Genomic DNA, 21,704 nt, shown 5'->3' with positions numbered 1-21,704 from the left:
TCCCCGCTGCTTCGAACCCCGTGTAGCGCGGCTACACGGGGCTCGAACTAGGTAGTTCGGACTAGGGTCCTATTCCGAACTACCGTTACTCCTCGTGAAACGAGGTGTACCGGTAGTTCGGAATAGGCACCCTAGTCCGAACTACCTAGTTCGAGCCCCGTGTAGCCGCGCTACACGGGGTTCGAAGCAGCGGGGATTTAAAAATGGCGGCTCCCCGCTTATGCTAATGAAGCCCGGGAAATTCAAATCCCGGGCTTCATTAGCAAGTGCGGTATGCATACATTACCCTCCTAGTTCGAACTAGGAGGGTAGTGTAGACATACCCTGGGCAATTTATTCCAGTGTTTGACCACCCTGACAGTTAGGAACCTTTTCCTAATGTCCAAACTAAACCTCCCTTGCTGCAGTTTAAGCCCATTGCTTCTTGTTCTATCCCCAGAGGCCAAGATGAACACGTTTTCTCCCTCCTCCTCATGACACCCTTTTAGATATCTGAAAACTGCTATCATGTCCCCCCTCAATCTTCTCTTTTCTAAACAAACCCAATTCTTTCAGCCTTCCCTCATAGGTCATGTTCTCTAGACCTTTCATCATTCTTGTTGCTCCTCTCTGGACCCTCTCCGATTTCTCCACATCTTTCTTGAAACGCGGTGCCCAGAACTGGACACAATATTCCAACAGAGGCCTAACCAGCGCAGAGTAGAGCGGAAGAATGACTTTTCGTGTCTTGCTCACAACACACCTGTTAATGCATCCCAGAATCAGGTTTGCTTTTTTTGCAACAGCATCACACTGCTGACTCATATTCAGCTTGTGGTCCACTATAACCCCTAGATCCCTTTCTGCCGTTCTTTTCCCGGACAGTCGCTTCCCATTCTGCATGTGTGATACTGATTGTTCCACACATTCAGAATACATGTTCTCCATCAGATGAGAGGCAAGTTCGGGTCTGAAGCCTGGCTCATGGCAGTGAAATTGGACAAACCTGGTTAGGTCAGAACTTTAGGTGAAAGTGAGGCACCTCTGCCATAGTCAGAGATTCAAGGTGACTTTTCAGAAGCACCTGTGGGACTTCGGCGCCTCCGTCCCAGATCTGCAAATTGCTGCTCAGCTCAGCATTGTGAACCCTACGTCTCCTTTTCCAAAGTGAGTCGGGCCCACCTTCCTTCTCAAGGCTCCCCAGCACCTGACTCCTGCTGATTTCCTCTCTAAGGGTGCGTCTACATGGCAGTGTTATTCTGGAATAGCAGAGTCAGCGTCTGCACTATCAGCAGTAATTTCGACAATGTCAAGCTAGGGGACATCTCACTCCGACTTCTGTAACCCTCATTTTACGAGGAGCAAGGGGTGTCGGAGGAAGAGTGCTCTCTCGGTCTTCCTGCTGCGTAGACAGCACCAAAAGCTGAATGAAGCCATTTCGACTTAAGCTACACAATTGACATAGCTCAGGTTGTGTAGCTTATTCCGGCTTCAGCCCTGCTGTGTAGACGTGCCCTCACTGTCTTTGAGGACTGGGGCCTTAGGTCCTTTGGAGACTCCCATGAGATGCTTATCGGCATCTTGTGGAGCCTAAATATCTTTAACAATCTGACCTGGAGAGGAGCTCGAGTGTCTTTTGAAAATGGGACATGGCTCCTACGTCCCTGGAGCACTCTTGGCATTTCACCTTTGAACTTATTTAGGTGCTAAAAAGCAGGGGTCAAGACTCCTCAAAATGGCTCCTGATGTTTCGGATGCCTGGTTTGAGACGCCTCCACGGAGCTCCGTGTTCGGAGGGTCGCCTGCTCCCTGCTTTCTACACCAGGCCCCTTTACGGTACCTCCGGCTGGACACTGAGAACCCCTAGTCACTTGTGCAATTACTGGCCTGAGGACACCAGCAAGAGTCCTCAGCCTGATCGGTGCTCGTTCAGAAGGGATGCGCCGCCGCTTGCCGTACAAGCTACAAGCTTAGGCCTCAGTCAGAAAATGGGAGCCAGTGGCAGTGATCTTGCTCTGGTGTTAGCAGGTGCAGCCCCTCTGTGAACACTGTCAGATTTGGGGTCGCTTGCACCCAGGGGACCCCAGGCAGTGTCTGCTCTGTGGCTGGCAGCCTGGACAGACAGGCTCAGGTGAGTGGGCTAAAACTAGCCCTGCGGATGTGGTGGGACAGGCCGTGACTCAGGCTAGCTACCTGGGCAGGGGTTCAGACTGGCAGGCCCATCAATGGGGGAGGGGCAAATGGGGCCAATGCCCAGGGTCCTGGGGCTTCTGGCCACCACTGCTGCAGTGCACAGGCTGGTGGAGCAGGCAGCATGGTCTGGGCAGTGCTGAGGGCTGGCTGCCCCTGGCCCCGCCCCCTCCCACCTTTCCCAGGAGCTCTGCAGACAGGTAGCAGGTAGCTAGCCCGAGCCACCGTCCATGGTGCAACGCCTGTGCTGGTTTTCCAGTGGGCTGACTGCAGCCGAGCTAGCACGTCTGCCCGCCCAGGCTGGTCGCAGTGCAGACACGCCCACAGAGAGCCATGCAGCGACGGAGCGGGATCGCTCCGCGGAGGCGCTGACCGTGGGTTAGTAGCAGGGAAGCTGCAGAAAGGTTGGGGAAGGCTACACATGCACATGGGGAGGCGGTGGGGGGCTAGGAGGACACATCCCCTGAGCAGGTTATCCTATGATTGGCTAGTGCGGCCCCTGAAAGACCTGGTCCCGGCCACTCCCAGAGAGGTCCCTGGATTATATGGGCCCCTCTTGTGACCCAGCCTGGCCAGGCCTTTGTTCCTCAGTGCGGAGGGGATGTGGGTTAGTGCAGTAATGTTCTCGGCCTGGGTTCAGACACTGGCTTGCAGTGTGGTTCGGCTTTCTCTGTGTTAAATAGAGTAACTGGCAGAAAACCTGCCCGGGCTGACTAGCAGAATTTTGCAGAGCTGACAGCCCCTCACTTCCATCAGCAATCAATATCCCAGGCTTCCTCCCTGGATTTAGCATCTTTCCTTTCCTCGCCTGCTCTCCCCAAACTGTCAAAGCAGAGGGGAGCCTGCAGACAGCCAAAGCACAAGCCGGCTTCTCAGGCCTGCTGGACTTATCCCATATCCACTAGTGGTTCCCTTGCAGCCTACAGCATTTGCTCCACAGTTGCTTGTTTGTAGCTGCCCCCGGGTGTGTGTGTTTCATAGACCCTGCACAGCAGGCCATGGTGAGTTCCTGCTTCCTCCCCCCAGCTGCTCTCTCACTCACCGTGTTGTAGTATTCTGCGATGACCTCGGAGTGCTCAAAGTTCCCTTCGCACCAATCCACTTCGGAGGTGAGGTAGGCGAACACGCTGGGCATTTTGGGGCTCCCTCTGCCAAGGGAGAGAAGCGGGTGAGATTGTTCCCAGGGAGGCAGAGTGCTCTGCACACCACTGGGGAAGAGGTGAAACCTGCTCTGCCTGCCCTCCCGCAGCTCTGTTCACATGCACATGCCGCCCCAGCCAGTTTGAGGAAAATACCAGCATCCAAACCCTTAGCCACCACTCTCCTTGTAAAACTAGGGCGTGCCACTGGGTTACAACCAGAGATAAGCCTGGATAAGCCATTCCTCCGCCCTCCTCTTCAGTTAAATCAAACCCAGCTCAGGGGCAGCTCCACACTCTGCAAATGGACGTGACCCTCGTCAGGGTGCAAACAAAAGTCCTGGATCCAAACACTCCAATGCATGGGGAAGTTGGAAATTTGGTCCCAGACCTTATGGCTTGAGCCCATTTCTAATGACAGCAGAGAGGACAGGAGAGGCTGGGCCCCTTTTCCCCACTGCTCCCCTGTTGCAGTTATGGGAAATTGATCATAGGAGCCGGGCGGAGCTCGGCCTAAGGAAAGATGAGAAAACACCAAGGCTGTGGAGAAATTCCTTCCTGACCCCAGATTTGGCAGCCACTGGCGAACACCCAAGGCTAAGTGTCCCAGAGGCCAGATTTCTCCTGCTTGACATTGTCACAGTGTCTGTCAATCTTTGGGACCCTGGAGTGTAACCGACGTCCAGCCAGCTGGTTTCTGTGGCGCTGCGCAGGCATTTGGTCTGCTTGGCTTTCCCAGTATGTGGAATGCCCATTTTTAGAAGGGCGGGGGGGGGGGGGGTGTCAGGAAATAAGAGGACCTTGTGGCGCTGTGACCGGCTCTCGGTTTGCACAGTGAGGTTGTGGCTTCACTAGAACCGCTGCAGCAGCACCAGCAGAGGGGGGGTGCCCATCCCTGAGAGCCAGTAGACAGGACAACAGAAAAATTCTTCTGTCCACCTAGCACTGTCTAGCCCAAGGATTAGATCACTTTAACCACATCTTACGGGGTGCAGGGCTTTCCCGCTCCTCCTCCCTTCCAGATTCACCCCAGGGGCGGGTCCTGATCAGAAGACTGATGCATTTTTTAAGCCCTGGACTATATGATGTAAACCTCATGCTGCACCTTGGCACGGGGGTGAAGCCTGAGGAAAATGCCTTCCCAGCAGTGATGTGCTCTTAACAGTGATGGGGCGGGTTTCCCCTGACCATTGATACCTCTAGCATCCCCAAAATCCCATGATGACTGCAGACTGTGTTCTTAACCGGGCAGTGATGGAAAATTCGTCCCCTTTTATCCTGCTTTTCCCCAAAGCCGAGGAATCTCCTGTTCCCAGGGTGGAGACTGTCACTTTCAATGTCATCTCGTGCTCCTTTGTAAAGGCAGATCTGTGGGGTTTGTGCTTGTTTGCCTCACGTCTAAGAAGCTGAGATACTTCCTGACTCTGGCAGGATAGAAATTCTGTACATCCGGCTGCCTGCCTTTCCTTGGAATGGACCCACCCGGCTTGCTGTGGGATTGTTTGTTTTTAAAGCACCATAAAGTGCATTCTGAGCTCTGAGAAGCCCACTCTTCGTAACTGGCTTACAGATGTGCCCGACCGAGTCTTGGGAGCACCCAGGCCTTGCTTTGGATGAGACTTGCGATCAAGACTGTCTCAAAGTGACCTCTGTGGTGCTGAAATAATGCTGGTAGCAAGAGTGCTGGAGGGGGAACCGTGTTTTGGCGTTGTTACTTCTCCTTCCAGCAATGCTAGTTCCAACACCTAGGAGTGACTGATTTGGGGGGGTGTAGCTAGAGATGCCATAAAGGGGCCACATTTTCAGAGCATGATGACTCAGTTTAAGGCATCTCAAGATGGGCAGCCATTAACTGGGACACCCAGAATGACAAAACCTTAGTCGTTGCTCCTAAGTCACATAGTAGGCAAACTCTAAAATGTGGGGTAATACCATCTCACATTCACATGGTGCTTTACAGCTTTGAAATGCCTAATAGGCATTGGCTTAAAAGGTCATTTGATTTCTCTCTTCTTTTAGCCTTTTCCATTTTAATAATTTTGTGTCTTAATTGTGTTCCTTGAAATTAGGGATCCAAATTCTGCTGCCGCTTACACCAGTAAAATCCAGAGTAACTCTGCAGGGTTAATGCACTTTCTCCAGATTCATACTAGTGTAACTGAGACCTGAATTTGATTTATTTGCATCCACATGGGGAGATTCAAAGAGAGAAAATAGGAATATTAAACAAGACTTCACATGACCTATGGTACCGCAATACCAGACAAACGGCTGTGGGGAATTTCCATCTGTTATTTGGCCCCAGTTTAGCCGGCTATGTTTTAAGACACTTCCACCTTAATTAAACTGATGCAGAGTTGAATTCCTCATGTAGAGTGGGAATGCGACTCTGGAAATAAAACAAAGCATTGGAGGAGCCGATTAGTGGGTCCCGTTCTCCAGGGCCCTGCTTTTGGTGTCATGGTTCCCACCAAATAATTCCATCCTCATGTGGCAGCACTTGGCACTCATGTCCGCACCAGTGTCATTGGCTGCACCAGGTGCAGAGTAAGAGAAAATCGGTTCACAGGTAGAGAACTCATGTCCCAGCCCAATAAGCCTCTGTCACCCATTTGCTGGGGGGTGTAGAGGAAGCCCAGATGAAGAAATCCCTGCAGTAAAACAGTGATCGGGAAAAGAAAATTGAAGCAAGTGATTGAATGAAGCTGCAGGTGGCTTGCTCACCTGCTGTTTACTTCTCAGCTGGGTCTAGCTTACCTGCACTTTCCCTCAGCCCACCCCAAGCTGTGTCCACGAGGAGCAGCCAGATGTCAAAAGCCTCCAGGTGTTGCATGGAAGGGTGGCATCTCTCACTGCCTGCCCTGCTGCTGTAGTTCTAAAGGAGCATCCACGAGGGGAAGTCACCAAGAGCAGCCCCAGGCAGCATGAACCGTAGTCACTATTGCTCCATCTCTGGGGAACGCCTGCTCCATCCAGTGCCTGCTCAAGAGACCATGTTGGCTGGTGAGTTTAAATCTCCAAGCCAGAGGGGGGCAGAAAGGGCTGGAGACGGAGAGGCAGATGTATTCAGAAGCCATTTCAAAATTGCTTTGCCCGCATGCATGCAACACCAACATGATAAGCTTTTAGTTTCCAGTGATAGAAGCTGTCCTCTTCGGATCTATCGACACGGCTGGATTTTTAAAAATGACGGTTTTCACCTAAACAACAATCAAAATGTTGTCATCGTTTCCATTTTGCAGTTTGAAATAGAATCGCATTTTTTTAAAATGTGGTTTGTGACTACCAGATATTTTGTTTAGCAAATATATCATTTTTGATCAACTATTTTTTTCACTAACCAAAAACCCCCAAACAAATAAACTTTGGTTTGGGTAAACAGAATATTTTTAACTAAAAGCAATTTTTATTTTAAATGTCATCAATACTGTGATAAATGAAAACATCCCGGTGTCGCCTGAGTCCTTAATTCATTTTTGTTTTTTTCTTTTTTCATTTCAATCGTTGCTCTGGGGTGGGGCTGGGGCAGAGGGGGTCAGTCTGCAGGTTAGCCTGGGGAGAGAGAACAACCCAGCCTTCTTTCAGCACAGCAGCTTGGGGCCAGGTGAGAAGCGCCTCTCCAAGGTGCTACAAGTCCAGCGGGCACACTGGGGAAGGGGGGCATGTTCCCCAGCTGGGGCAGGTCCAGGTTCATCTGCCCCCTGCGCTCCCCAGCCAGAGTGAGGAATGCAGCAAACTGGGCACTTTCCCCTGGCTCCCTGACAAAGGGGAATAGCCAGCAATGTCCCCATATTAATCACGGGAGGGGGAGCTGCAGCCCCCACCACCCTCCCTAAAGGGTGTGAGAGACTCGGGGCTAGGACAGTCCCAGAATTGGGGAAGGGGCACCCCCAGCCAGCCCCTTGCACCTGCCTTGTGAGTCTGTCTCTTTTCTGTGTGATTTTCTGAGCAGCAATCCCATTCCAGGCACGTCTCCTTTTCCCAGCTCAACCAACCCCCAACCTTGCTTTAAGTTCGGCTAAGAGGAAGCTGTGTGCTGAACGTGGTGATCCTAGCTCTTAGTGCTTAGGAGGTGTTCTTAGACAGACAAACTCTCTCCATTGTATAGAACATGTAGCACCCATAAGCCTTAACTGAGCTTGGGGTTCCATTGCGTTAGGCATTGTCCAAACAGCTCCTGTTGAGAAAACATTATTGAACTAGACAAAGGGTGGGAGAGGGAAAAAGAGGCAGAATGAATGTTACATCACAGCAGGACCCTACCAGGGCTAAGAATAGACCATTGGTCTCCTGACCTGCATGCCTGTGCTCTAGCCACTGTGCAGTACTGCCTCCTTTCTGACTGCCTCTCGTAGGTTTCTGTGTATCAGTTCTCACTGCCATGTCTGAGCATTGCACCCAGTCAATGACATATGCAAAGCTGGGATAACATGTTATATGTCTGTTTTTTTTCCTCCAAGGCAGAGGGGTGTGGTTGTTGATTTGGGGGAACTGAACAAGTTCTTCCCCATGAAGGGAAAGGGGCATCCCAGATTCGAACCAAAGTATCACAGGATCGGATTTGCCCACAGAACTAACTTCCTCCTACCCAGCCTTAAATAGCAGAGGCTGAGTGTGTCCAGGCATGTGCGCTGCATTGACAGGGACAGGTCCAGCCAATGAAACCCTGAGTGCTACCTATTCCCCACTTCTGGGCCTGCTGCTTTCCTTAATTAGGAGAGCTTCTGCTTTCCCTGAGTTCAGTCGCTGCAGGTGATATGACCAACATTCCCTCTAACCTCATCCATCCATGTGTGGAATAATTTTATGTGCACTGAGGCATGTGAAGATGTGCACCACCAATAGAAACAAAAACCTAGCTGTGCACTCTCTGCTAATCATCTGGGTGAATTTCTCCTGAGCAGCTGCACAAGTGCCCACCTTACAGGGAACACTAGCTATGACCAGGTAGTGTTGTTGCACTGTATTTTAGAATACTCAGCATACCCAGTATCTAATGCTTTTTATTCATGAGAGCAGTGGAGCAGGGAGCGTGCCTTCTCTTCTGTTTGGAAGCCACCTGGCACACTGTAGTCCTAGTGGAAATAATACAAATAATGAATAAAACTGATCTTGAAACCCTTTACAAAGCTGGGTAAAGCAACCGTATCACCATGTTATGCGCATGTCTCACAGCCCTCAGCCTGTCATCATGCCTTCTGTAAATAGCCATGGTGCTGAGCCGGGAACCGTCAGGGCCCCAGACCACGCAAAGGTGCAAGTGGAGAGAGCCAGCTCATAGCTGGGGCAAGGTGTGGCTTTTATAGCATCCATGCCTGGAACTCCCTGCCGTTTTTACAGCACCTGTAATTGTGCAACCTCATTACAGCTTATCAGATCTCCAGCTGGAGATCACTCGATTGCTGCAGGGGTCTCGGGGAATTTTCCTTCCATTCCAGCTAGATACAGCATCATTGTGCAACAGGGGCCAGGGACTTTATTAGCCACGGCTGCAGGCAAGGGAGGTACTAGACACGTTAAACCAGAGAGCTAACGCAGCGCAGTGTGTCCTGTGGCTTTAATCCAGGGAGCACTCACCCAGGAGAGATTTAAATTAGATAGAGAGATAGAGAGATAGAAAGAAAGAAAGAAAGAAAGCGCCAACCTGATGTGATGATATAAAACACATGGCTTTGGACAATAGGGATGTGATGGGTAACTGGTGAATTGGTTAATACCCCTTGCTGGATGATGCTTGCCAGGTAATTGGTTAACTGGTGCCTGGGAGCAGTCCCGTCCCCCCCCCCCCCCAGCCCACTGTGGGCAGAGGGCTGCTCCAGCCCCAAGAGGGTCAGGAGTCGGCAGCCCCATGTGGGGAGGCTGGGAGCAGGAGCCACTTTTCAAAAAATGTGATGACTCAAAACATTAAAAACCCCACAGTTATAGATTGGACAAAACAAGGTATTTTGATTGTGTGTGTTTCCGTGGTTTAAAATGATTTTTACATGAATGGCCGTTTTGTAATGAAAAGCTGTTTTAAATTTTTAAACAAGCAAAGAGCTTCATTTCTTTCAGATTTTTTTTCAAAGTCCCTGTCAGGGGGCCGGGGGCTACCCCACCTGGGGTCCGTCAGTTCACTCCTGCCCGGAGCCCCACCGGGCCAAGCACCCTCTTTGTGCTCCCCGTCACCAGCATCGTCAACAGTCTGATGACCCATCCATCGTTAGGAAATCCTCTGCCTCCCATCTGGCCTTTGGCTAGTCAGCAGAGGAAGGTAGGGGGGCCCGGGCCTGCCCTCACTCCAACCCCCGACCCAGGGCCCTAAGGACTGGGACTAGTTGGTGGGGGCTCCAACCTGTAACTCACCAACCCCCCGGGTTGCATACCCTGCCCTGGGTCGCTTCCTACCTCCCTTGCTCTCGCGCTGTGGCTCAGGGTTCCCCTCTGTTCTCCTCCTGGTGACCTCTTCTCCCGTTGTGGTGCCTCTTTTAAATGTCCCGCTGCCGGCGCGTCCGACGTAAAGGGGAGGGGGGACTGCGCTGGCGTCCTTGGCCACTCCCCCTCTCCTGTTCCTTGATGGCTCTTGCCCGAGCCAGCATTGCCAGCAATCCCGGGCAAGCACGGTTCCGGCTGAGGCCGGGACGCCCCACCGCTTCTTCCCCCGGGTCCCGCAGGGCTCTGGCGTGGAGCACCAGGCTGCCTCCGCCGGTCCCCCCGCTGCGGCGGAGCACCGCCGGGGATGGCGCAGCAGCAGTGCGGGGCAGCTGAGTGCCCCCATCGCAGTCCTGCTCCACACTGAAACAATTTGGTACAGTCCATAGGAATTTGCAAACTATTTTGGTCTTGCTAAACTGTGGGGGGTTGGCCAAAAATGTGTTTTGGTGGGAAAATATCCATCCCTGAGCATAGATACTTCCACTTCTGTAGGCCACAGAACTGCCAAGCAGAAATGTCTGTCTCTCTAGAAGAGGGGAAGCCTCCCATTTCTAGTTAAAAATAGGAACGGTCTAGGAAGCCATATTACAGAAGCATCTAGAAAATTCAGGACCCCACAGATTCTGTACATATACAGAGCAAAAGACAGTTACTGCCGTCGAAAGCTGCCTACATAGACAAGCCAAAGAGTGGGAAGGGGCCTTTCGGTATCATCAAGACCAGGTTGATACGCAGATATGAAATAGCTAATGATTATTCTTTCCTTCTGAGCAGCAGATACGCCAGCCAGCTCTACACTGGCACTTTACAGCGTGGGAATTTTCTGGCTCAGGGGTATGAAAAAACACCCACCCACCCTTGAGCACAGCAAGTTACAGCTCTGTAAAGCACCAGTGTGAACCAGAGCTGGCCCATGGCCCCGTGAACTACTCCCCTCATGGAGGCGGCTTACACAGGGGCTGGGAAAACGCTCTCCCAGCGCTCCTGCCATGGCCACACTCACTTTAAAATGCTGCTGCAGCTAAGTGTAGCCAGAGCCTGCATTTAAACGTGGGGCAAATGAGAAGAGGCGCTCGAGGATTTTCCCTTAGCCTGAGCCTGCGGCTTTCAGTCTTACGTGTAACAACATTAGAACATCTTGTACTTGCACTTGCACCTCTAGATGACTCTCCCACAACTCTGCAAAGCTGGGCAGGCGGGACTGTCCCTCTTTGCCTGGAGGGGAAACTCAAGCACAGAGAGTTTGAGTGGCTTGCCCAGATCCCCATGCAAGTGAGTGATGAGTCCAGAATAGAACCAGCCCCTGATCTAGGTGGTGGGCAGGGTGTGCCTGAAAAGCACGGAAGGTTTTAACGGGAGGGAGGAAGGTTCAGAATCAGGAGAGATTCCACCCCCAAGACTTCCATCCCTCTGCCTCACCTCCTGCTTCATCACCCCAGGGTGTCCTGGGAGGACAGAGCAGAGGGAGAGGGTGTCTGGGAGCCACCACATAAAAGACAAGCTGTTACATCACCCTGTCCACGGAGTGGTCTGTCAGGATTCCTCCTCAGAGCCTTTGGTATTTTAGTTACATGCTATTACACAGTAATCGTGCAGTCTGGGCTCTGTGGTGTAAGGATCAGCTGGAAAAATGCCTCCGCGGGCCAGCCTCAGAACCCAGGTCTTCTATCCCAGGGAGCTGTGCCCCCCCCCTCCGCGAGACCATCACAGAGTCAGTGCCACCAAATTGCAAAGCAGAGGTCTCAGTCTTTTCCTTTCTGAACTCTCTTCCCCCTTCCCGCCCTCCCCCCCCCCCCCCCCCAGCATCCTGCTGAAATCTCCATGGCTCCATGGTGCCCCTACAACAAAAGCAAGGACCAGAGCTAGGGGGCAGCATGCAGGGCACCTGCCTGGAGCTCCATGATGCTACGTTGCTCCAGCTCTAGCCCCAGGGGGCAGGGCTCAGGCCTCCAGGCTGCAACCTTTATGTGCAGGGCCCCAGCAAGTCTGATGCCAGCTCGGCTCGGAGGAGCCCCGGGAAGCTGCCTGAGGCCCCTCAGGGAACCACTGATGAGCACGGGAGGATTCCCTGGTCTGTTCACCTCTCCGGGGCGCCTGGCAGTGGCCACTGCGGGCAGACAGGACCCTGGGCTGGACGGGCCTTTGCTCTGCCCCTGCCTGGCTGCTCTGATGTTCCTTTCACCTCCAGGCCACCAGTTTGCATTCAGTCCCGCTGGGCAGTGATCAAAGGCTGACTCCATCTGAAGGCTCCGTGTGTGTCGAGTCAGCAGTCCCCATGACAAAACTGCCACGCAGCCCTCATCCCAGCTGGTCCCACCCTGGCAGCCTTCCGAGAGAGGGGGAGGAAGGAGCGCTGGGAAGAGTGGCCTCTCTCTGCAGCATGTCATGGCAAGGTGCTCGGCCATGGGACGCCTACCCTGCCCATTTCCAGGAAGCGAGAACCTCCCACCCAGGGCTGGTGGTGCACAGAGACCCACCGATCAAACCTGTAAACCCTGCATATGAGGGAAACCCCTTGAACCTCGGGGGGTCCAGCCGCCCTCCCCCCCCCCCCCGCCATCTATGGATCATGTTTTCCAAAGTGCTCGGCACCTCTCATTCTGTCACTAAAAGCCAGACCTCCATGGGAGCGCTGCCCAGTGTGCCGAGGCCTTTTGGAAATGTGTCACACATATTGACTACCTATTGCACTAGCTGGCACTTTTCACCAGTGTTAAATTCACTTTTTTATTATAAGCACTCTCCACACCTCACACGAGTTCCCTCTTCCCCCATCTTCTGGGGAGATGGGACTAAAAAACCCTTAAAATAATGAAACCTACTAGAGTAGCTAATTTTGGAGTGTAGATGCGCCCAAGGTCTCCCGTTGGCATAGTGCTGTCTGCACTGGCAGCGTGGTATAACGACATCACTCATAACATGCACTCCTGAGCAATAGACAAGTCTGTAGCGTGAACCTGGCCTGAGAGCATCCACACAGTTAGTTGGTGTCCGACTAACAGGATGTAAATTCAGTTTTTGTTAATTTGAATTAATTTTCCTGAGCGCTGGTGTGTGTTTAAATCCTGAGCGATGGCTTAAGTGCAGATCAACGGAAACCCCCTGCCGTGGATGTAGACGTGTGTGCAATGCTGTACCTGGAACCTGGGAAGCCACGGTTAGAAATTAAATGACTTCACCAGCTCTCTGAGTTCTCTTTCCATAAGGGCATTAACTCCTGAAAGAAGCCCAGGGCACCAAGCTACCTTTGTAGCCCTTGACCCTTTCCAGCCCCTGCCTCCCTCCTGCCTTTTCAGCAGGATCTAATCCAGGTACACCAGTGCCTTCCATCCCGGGCTCCTCACTGTGAAGCTTCGCTGCAAGGCACGTTGCTTGGCAATGGCTCCCCTTGCTGGTCCCAGCAGGTCTCTACCGTGACAATAGGCTATCATCTCGTCTTTCTCTCCGTTCCATGAGCTAGGCCCATTCGCATCAGCTGAGCTCTGGTGTTCAGTGTCTCTGACAGAAGAGGCAGAGAAGGGCCCCTGTAGACCTGGTTTTGGTTGTGGGATCAGTTAGGGTGTGAACTTTCATCTTGTATTTTAAGGGATTTCACATATTTGATGTCTCGTTGCCTTTCCCCGGGAACATAAGAACATAAGAACGGTCGTACTGGGTCAGACCAAAGGTACATCTAGCCCAGTATCCTCTCTACCGACAGTGGCCAGCACCAGGTGCCCCAGAGAGGGTAGACCAAAGACAATGATCAAGCGATTTGTCTCCTGCCATCCCTTTCCAGCCTCTGACAAACAGAGGCCAAGGACACCATTTTATCCCCTGGCGAATAGCCTTTTATGGACCTAACCTCCATGAATTTATCCAGCTTCTCTTTAAACTCTATTATAGTCCTAGCCTTCACAGCCTCCTCTGGCAAGGAGTTCCACAGGTTGACAACACGCTGTGTGAAGAAGAACTTCCTTTTATTAGTTTTAAACCTGCTACCCATTAATTTAATTTGGTGTCCTCTAGTTCTTCTATTATGGGAACTAATAAATAATTTTTCTTTATCAGCCCTCTCCACACCACTCATGATTTTATAGACCTCTATCATATCCCCCCTCAGTCTCCTCTTTTCTAAACTGAAAAGTCCCAGTCTCTTTAGCCTCTCCTCATATGGGACCCGTTCCAAACCCCTAATCATTTTAGTTGCCCTTTTCTGAACCCTTTCCAAGGCCAAAATATCTTTTTTGAGATGAGGAGACCACATCTGTACACAGTATTCAAGATGTGGGCGTACCATAGTTTTATACAGGGGCAATAAGATATTCTGGGTCTTATTTTCTATCCCTTTCCTAATAAAGGAGCTATTGAGGAAGATTTGCCCAGGTAAAGATCAGACACTGTGATACAAAGGAGTGTGTTATCTCAGGAATGAAACACACAGGGACTGTGTCCAGACTGGCCAGTTTTTCCGGAAAATCAGCCGCTTTTCCGGAAAAACTTGCCAGCTGTCTACACTGGCCGCTTGAATTTCCACAAAAGCCCTGAGGGTACGTCTACACTACAGCGCTAGTTCGAACTAACTTAGTTCGAATTAGTTAATTCGAACTAAACTAATTCGAACTAACGCGTCTAGAACTAAAAACCAGTTCGAATTAGCGTTTTGCTAATTCGAACTAGCAAGTCCACATTGAGTGGACTCTGAACAGGGCTTAAGGATGGCCGGAAGCAGTGCCGGCAGGGCATCAGAGGAGGACTTAGAGCGTGGAGCTGCTGTCTCAGGCTAGCCGAGGGCTGCGCTTAAAGGGTCCCGACCCCCACCCCGGACAGACAGTTCTAAGGGGTGCCCCGCTTGCAAAGAAGTTCTGGCTTGGAGTGCCCGGAGTACCCACACTGGGCACATCACATCACTCGGCCATCAGCCTGGCTGCACTTGCCGCAGGCTGCCATCTGGGGAGAGGGGGCAATTGGGGGGCTGCAGGAGAGCTTCCACCCCCAGAAGCCCGCAGAGCCAGCCCAATCCTCCCCATCGGGGGCTCGTACCCCATTCCTCCCTCACCTCCTTCCACTTACCCTTCCCTAGCCCCCCTTCTTATTGATGTACAAAATAAAGATAACGTTTCTTCCAACATTGACTCTGTCTTTATTGAAAAAAACTGGGGGAGACTGGGAAAAGGAGGTGGGAGAGGGGAAGAGAAAGGCTGGGAGAGTGGAGGGCAACTAACATGATCAGGGGTTGGGAACAGGTCCCATATGAAGAAAGGCTACAGAGACTGGGACTGTTCAGCTTAGAAAAGAGGAGACGGAGGGGGGACAGGATAGAGGTCTCTAAAAGCAGGGGTTGGGTGGAGAGGGTGCATTCAGAAAAGTTCTTCCTGAGTTCCCATAAAGAAGGATTAGAGGACACCAAAGGAAAGGAATGGGTATCAGGCTTCAAACTAGTAAGAGAAAGTTGTTCTTGACAAAGCAAATAGTTAACCTGCGGAACTCCTTGCTGCAGGAGGCTGTGAAGGCTAGAACTGGAACAGAGTTTAAAGGGAAGTGAGATCAAGTCATGGAGGTTGGGTCCATGGAGTGCTATTAGCCAGGGGGTAGGAGTGGTGTCCCTGCCCAAAGTTTGTGGAAGGCTGGAGAGGGATGGCACGAGACAAATGGCTTGGTCACTGTCTTCGGTCCATCCCCTCCAGGGTCCCTAGGGTTGGCCGCTGTCGGCAGACAGGCTACTGGGCTAGATGGACCTTTGGTCTGACCCAGGACGGCCATTGTAAGCTCATGGCTCAGTGTCGGGGGTCTCAGTGGACCCCCTTGATTTTCATGCACACCTGCTCCTGGGTGGCCAGGCTGGCAGCTCTCCTGCCCTAGACGGCCACTTTCCTGTGCGAAGTGCGGAGATCGTGGACGAGGTCCACGATGTCCGCACTAGCCCAGGAAGGTGCCCGCCTCTTGCGGTCCAGGGCAAGCTCCCGGGAGCCGCCAGCCTGGTCCCGGCAAGAGGGGGTGGGCTGGGGGGCATCGGGTGGCTGGCTCTGTGCCGTGCCAGGTGCAGGGTCTGCTAGCTGGGTGCTGGCAGGCTTGCACCTGGCACGGGCACCGTAGCCAGCCCGTGCCCCTTTAAGGGGTCTGGGGCCGAGAGGGGGGCATAGAGTTTCCCTGGTGTTGGCCAGAGTGGCCACCAGGGAAACCTGGGGAGGGCTAGCCTCCCACTAGTTCGAATTAAGGGGCTACACAGCCCTTAGTTCGAACTAGCTAGTTCGAACTAGGCGTTAGTCCTCGTAAAATGAGGTTTACCTAGTTCGAACTAAGCGCTCCGCTAGTTCGATTCAAATTCGAACTAGCGGAGCGCTAGTGTAGCACCTATTAAAGTTAGTTCGAACTAACTTTGTAGTGTAGACATACCCTGACTTCCTACTGTAAGAAATCCGTGCTTTTTGCGGAAATAGTATGCTGCTCCCGTTCGGGCAAAAGTCCCTTTTGCGCCAAATGGCCAGTGTAGACAGCTCAGATTTGTTTTCCACAAAAAAGCCCCGATCAAGAAAATGGCGATCGGGGCTTTTTGCGCAAAAGCACGTCTAGATTGGCCACGGACGCTTTTCCGCAAAAAGTGCTTTTGCGGAAAAGCATCCGTGCCAACCTAGATGCTCTTTTCCGAAAATGCTTTTAATGGAAAACTTTTCTGCTAAAAGCATTTCCGGAAAATCATGCCAGTCTAGACGTAGCCTGGGAGAGTGCCTCTAAAAATAAGATTTGCTCTGGATTTCTAATGCTGCGGGGCCAGATTTATTCATAAACTATGTAAGCTACAGTTTGGGGCCTCAGACTATGAGGGGCCTCTAAATACAAGAAAAATTACTAACTTTTAGTTGCATCCTTGCTTATGTACTGGTCTTTATGCCAATATCAGACTTGATTATTTCTGTTTTCACTGCCCTTTCTGTCTGACTTTAGGGTTGCCAGATGGTTGAACCAAAAATACAAAACATCCCCCCGCCCCACAAAAAAAAAAAAAAACCACTGGGGAAAAAATTCTGTTGAGGAAAAAAAAAGTGGGGGGAGACCAAAGTTGTTGAGCAAAAAAAAATAAAATAAAAAAATAAAAAAAGGACTCCGAGACTCATTAAGCAAAAAAAAATAAATAAAAATTAATAATAAACCAGCATGAATTTTTTTACTGGACAGGAGGCGTCAATACCGGACACCTGGCAACCCTCACTGGAGTGGGCCGGAGTGGCCGCCCACTGACCTGGGAGAGGAGGAGAAACTCCTCTGGCCACCATATTGGGCTGAGGCTGTGCCCGCCCAGCTACCTCTTCAATTGGACGTAGTATAGGGCCTCCACATGTCTTCATCGGCCCTGGCTCTCATCCTTTTTCTCGCAATGTAATCCAGGTCTGGGCACCGCATCTCAATGAAAGATACCGAAGCAGGAGAGTGGATTCAATGGTGGGGAGTGACACTCTCCTGTGAAGAGAAATTGGAAAGACTGAGGCTGTTTTTCTATAGCTAGGAAATGAAGAGGATGGGGTATGCAAACTAACAGCCAGGCTGGAAAAATATTGATTGGGAACGTCTATTCATGCTGACTTGTAACACAAGAACAAAGGGCAAAAAGACAGCAACTCTAAACGAATGAAATGAACTGCTTTTTACACAACATGCAGTTAACTCCCTGGCACAACCTATTCCTAGGACCAAGAGCTTAGCAATGTTAACAAAAGGTATTTAGCTGGGTAATAAGAATGTCCAGTGTTATGCTAGAGGAAAAAAAGTAGAACAGTTATTAACTCTCCTGCTTCAGGATTTAACCACTAATTAACGGAGAAGAGATTTTTCTATGGTCGTTCTATAATTACCCGCCTCAGGGTTTCTTACATGTTCTTCTCAAGCATCTAGTACTGGCCATTGTCAGAGACAGGACACAGGACTAGATGCACCAATGGTTTGATGAGGTGTGGCCATTCTTCTGTTCTGATTTTGAGGCTGTGTTATCAGAAAGCCATCACAAATTCAGGGACAGATGTTTATGTTGGATCATTTGTGGTGATTGTTTTTGATTGGTGTTAGTTTGATCTTAGGGCTTGCCTACATGCAAGTGACTACATCAACCAAAAAGATATTAGTCATACTAAACTATGGCACTTTTATTCCAAAATAAGTGTCCACAAACTGACTTGCACTGAAACAGCTGCTGATGTAAATCACCACCAATATAATTATTTCGGTTCACATTCCTGAATAGCCCAGCCCTTAAATTGCTTCAGGGGGTAGCCGAGTTAGTCTGTACAAGATAAACTTAAAAAACAACAAAAGGTCTGGTAGCACTTTATAGACTCACAAAACATGTAGATGGTAATGTACAAAATCAGTGCTTCTTGCGCAAATACTTTCATGCTCCCGCTTGGGAAAAGCCCTCTTGCGCAGGAATACTTGCGCAAGAGGGCCAGTGGAGACAGGGAAGAACTGTTTTGCACAAAAAAGCCCCGATGGCTAAAATGTCGATTGAGGCTTTCTTGCGCAAAATCGCGTCTAGACTGGCTACGGATGCTTTTGCGCAAAAGCATCTGTGCCAATCTAGACGTTCTTTTGCGGAAATACTTTTAACGGAAAAACATTTCCATTAAAAGTATTTCCGCAAAATCATGCCAGTCTTGACGCAGCCATGCAGATTAGGAAGCGAAGCAGAGCAGAGCTATGCGACATGCATGTATCTTAAGGCAGCTTTGCTGGGGCTGCTTGGGCAAGTGATGATCCCAGGGGAAGGGGAGGAGCTGGCTGGGAGCCAGACATTTCTTTATTAATGGGCCCTTGTTTTACAAAGCCTAGATCTTTGCTCCTTTTCTAGCTTGACACAGTAACATCCAACTGCTACAAAGTTCTTTGCAGCCAGGGCTCTCTGCAGCACTCAAACATCTCTTGAAATTAGCCACTGGATGGGGACAGAACTACGCTGAGTAAGCAGGAATCACAGTAGCACTGGCTGGGTCCTGGTTCAGCCGCCAAGGGGAGCTCGAAGGAGTCAATAGACCTGGGCTGTGTTTGTCTCCTGGCCTGTTGTAAATTACACAGCCATGAGGCAGAGCTGCAGGGAGAGAGCCAGGGTTTCCCTTCCCCCACCCCCTCTCCACTTTGAGTCATGGGGGTTAAGGACTAGACTCTAAGTTGTGGTCATGGATTCATGTCTCGTGATCTCACAACGACAGGCCAGCTCCAGTCCCCACTGCTGCACAAACCTGACCCATTGGAGGAGGGTCAGCAAAGATGAGGAGATAGGATGCTGGCCACACCCCTCCCTTGAGTAGTTTGCTGGGGAAACTGAGATACTGTAAACCACATCAGCCTGATGAGCTGCTGGATTTCACCCCCTTCTCAGGCCGTGTCCCCACCTAAAACTCTGCAGTGCACCCAAGGGGCATCCATAATGCGAGCGAGGAAGGTAAGAAGGAGATGCTAGCAAAGAGGCCTTGCACGGGGAGGGGAAGACGTGACGAGGGAGAGGAGGTGGTGGGGCTCGCAGTGTCGGGGTGACTGCCCCGAGCAGGAGAGCAGAGAGAAAAGCAGCCCCCAAGGGATAGACCCTGAGCTGGTGAGGGGGGCTGGTGAAGCCCTTCTCTATTCACCACACAAACACCCTTAATATTAAAACAAAATACAGGACTATGTAGCACTTTAAAGACTAACAAGATGGTTTATTAGGTGATGAGCTTTCGTGGGCCAGACCCACTTCCTCAGATCAAATAGTGGAAGAAAATAGTCACAACCATATATACCAAAGGATACAATTAAAAAAAAGTGAACACATATGAAAAGGACAAATCACATTTCAGAACAGAAGGGAGGTGCGGGGGGGGGAGGGGGGAAGGAAGGTGAATGCCTGTGAGTTAATGATATTAGAGGTGGGGAAGGGTAGATGTCTGTGAGTTAATAGTGTTAGAGGTGATAATTAGGGAAGCTATCTTTGTAATGGGTAAGATAACTGGAGTCTTTGTTCAGGCCTCTGCGGAGAGTGTCGAATTTTAGCATGAATGCAAGTTCAGAGGAGTCTCTTTCAAGTGCAGATTTGAATGTCTTCTGAAGTAGGATGCAGGTTAGCAGGTCATTGAGACAGTGTCCTTTCTGGTTGAAATGGCAAGCAACCGTTTTTTCTTTGTGATCCTGTCTAATATCTGTTTTGTGGGCATTGATTCTTTGGCGAAGTGTCTGAGACGTTTGTCCAATGTACTAAGCAGACAGACACTTTCAGCACATAATAGCATAGATTATATTTCTGGAGGCGCAGGAATATGTGTTCTTGATCTATAACTCACTTGGTTAGGCCCAATAATGGTATCAGCAGAGTGAATATGTGGACAAAGCTGACAACGAGGTTTGTTGCAAGGGAAAGTACCAGGGTTGGTATTAGTGTGGTATGTCCTGTGGTTGTTGGTAAGAATCATCTTGAGGTTAGGTGGTTGTCTATAGGATACTATGGGTCTGTCTCCCAGAGCTTCTTGGAGTTTAGTGTCCTGTTCCAGTATAGGCTGTAATTTATTGATAATGTGTTGGACAGGTTTAAGTTGGGAGCTGTAGGTGATGACAAGTGGTGTTCTATTGTTGGTTTTCTTGGGTCTGTCTTGTAGTAGATGGTTTCTAGGTGTTCATTTGGCTCTTTCAATTTGCTTTTTTATTTCTCCGGGTGGGTAGTTGAGGTTTATAAATGCTTGGTAGAGATCCTGAAGTTTCTGGTCTCTGTCAGTGGGATTAGAGCAGATGCGGTTGTATTGAAGGGCTTGGCTATAGATGATGGATCGTATGGTGTGTGCTGGATGGGAGCTGGAAGCATGTAGGTAACTGTATGAGTCAGTGGGTTTTCTATAGAGGGTGGTGTCTAATTTTCCATTGTTGATTTGTACTGTGGTGTCCAGGAAATGGATCTCTCGTGTGGAATGGTCCAGGCTGAGGTTAATGGTGGGGTGTAGGTTGTTGAAATCTCTGTGGAATGTCTCCAGTGTTTCTTGGCCATGCGTCCAGATCATAAAGATGTCATCGATGTAGCGTAAGTAGAGAAGTGGTAAAAGGGGATGGGAGTTGAGGAACCGTTGTTCTAGGTCAGCCATAAAGATATTAGCATACTGTGGGGCCATGCGTGTACCCATGGCTGTGCCGCTGATCTGGAGGTATAAGTTGTTCTCAAACTGGAAATAATTGTGGGCGAGAACAAAGTTACATAGGTCTGCTATCAGGTTGGCAGTGGTGTCCTCTGGGATAGTGTTTCTAATTGCTTGTAATCCGTCTTCATGTGGGATGTTGGTGTATAGTGCTTCTACATCCATGGTAGCAAGGATGGTGTTATTGGGGAGGTTATCGATGTTTTGTAGTTTCCTTAGGAAGTCAGTAGTGTCTCGGAGATAACCCCGTTGTCAGCTTTGTCCACATATTCACTCTGCTGACACCATTATTGGGCCTAACCAAGTGAGTTATAAGATCAAGAATACATATTCCTGCGCCTCCAGAAATATAATCTATGCTATCATGTGCCGAAAGTGTCCGTCTGCTATGTACATTGGACAAACGTCTCAGACACTTCGCCAAAGGATCAATGCCCACAAAACAGACATTAGACAGGATCACAAAGAAAAAACAGTTGCTTGTCATTTCAACCAGAAAGGACACTGTCTCAATGACCTACTCACCTGCATCCTACTTCAGAAGACATTCAAATCTGCACTTGAAAGAGAATCCTCTGAACTGGCATTCATGCTAAAATTCGACACTCTCCGCAGAGGCCTGAACAAAGACTCCAGCTATCTTACCCATTACAAAGATAGCTTCCCTAATTATCACCTCTAACACTATTAACTCACAGACATCTCCCCTTCCCCACCTCTAATATCATTAACTCACTGGCATTCACCTTCCTTCCCCCCCCCCCTGCACCTCCCTTCTGTTCTGAAATGTGATTTGTCCTTTTCATATGTGTTCACTTTTTTTTAATTGTATCCTTTGGTATATATGGTTGTGACTATTTTC

General features: G+C 50.2%; 1 protein-coding gene across 1 annotated transcript in view; it reads right to left on the bottom strand.

The window, feature by feature from the left end:
- The window catches only part of ACER1 (alkaline ceramidase 1), a 34,404-nt gene extending 30,908 nt beyond the window's left edge, over positions 1-3,496 (bottom strand). The window contains exon 1 of the mRNA XM_006125535.5: positions 3,212-3,496. Coding sequence (XP_006125597.2) covers positions 3,212-3,304 — 93 coding nt within the window. The 5' untranslated portion in view covers positions 3,305-3,496. The remainder of the gene's footprint in view (positions 1-3,211) is intronic.
- Positions 3,497-21,704: the final 18,208 nt, after the last annotated feature.

The sequence above is a fragment of the Pelodiscus sinensis genome, chromosome 32 (genome assembly GCF_052426305.1).
Source record: "Pelodiscus sinensis isolate ZL-2025 chromosome 32, ASM5242630v1, whole genome shotgun sequence".
Classification (NCBI taxonomy): domain Eukaryota; kingdom Metazoa; phylum Chordata; order Testudines; family Trionychidae; genus Pelodiscus; species Pelodiscus sinensis.
Note: the sequence above shows the minus strand (reverse complement) of the source record. Positions and strands in the feature narration are given on the sequence as shown.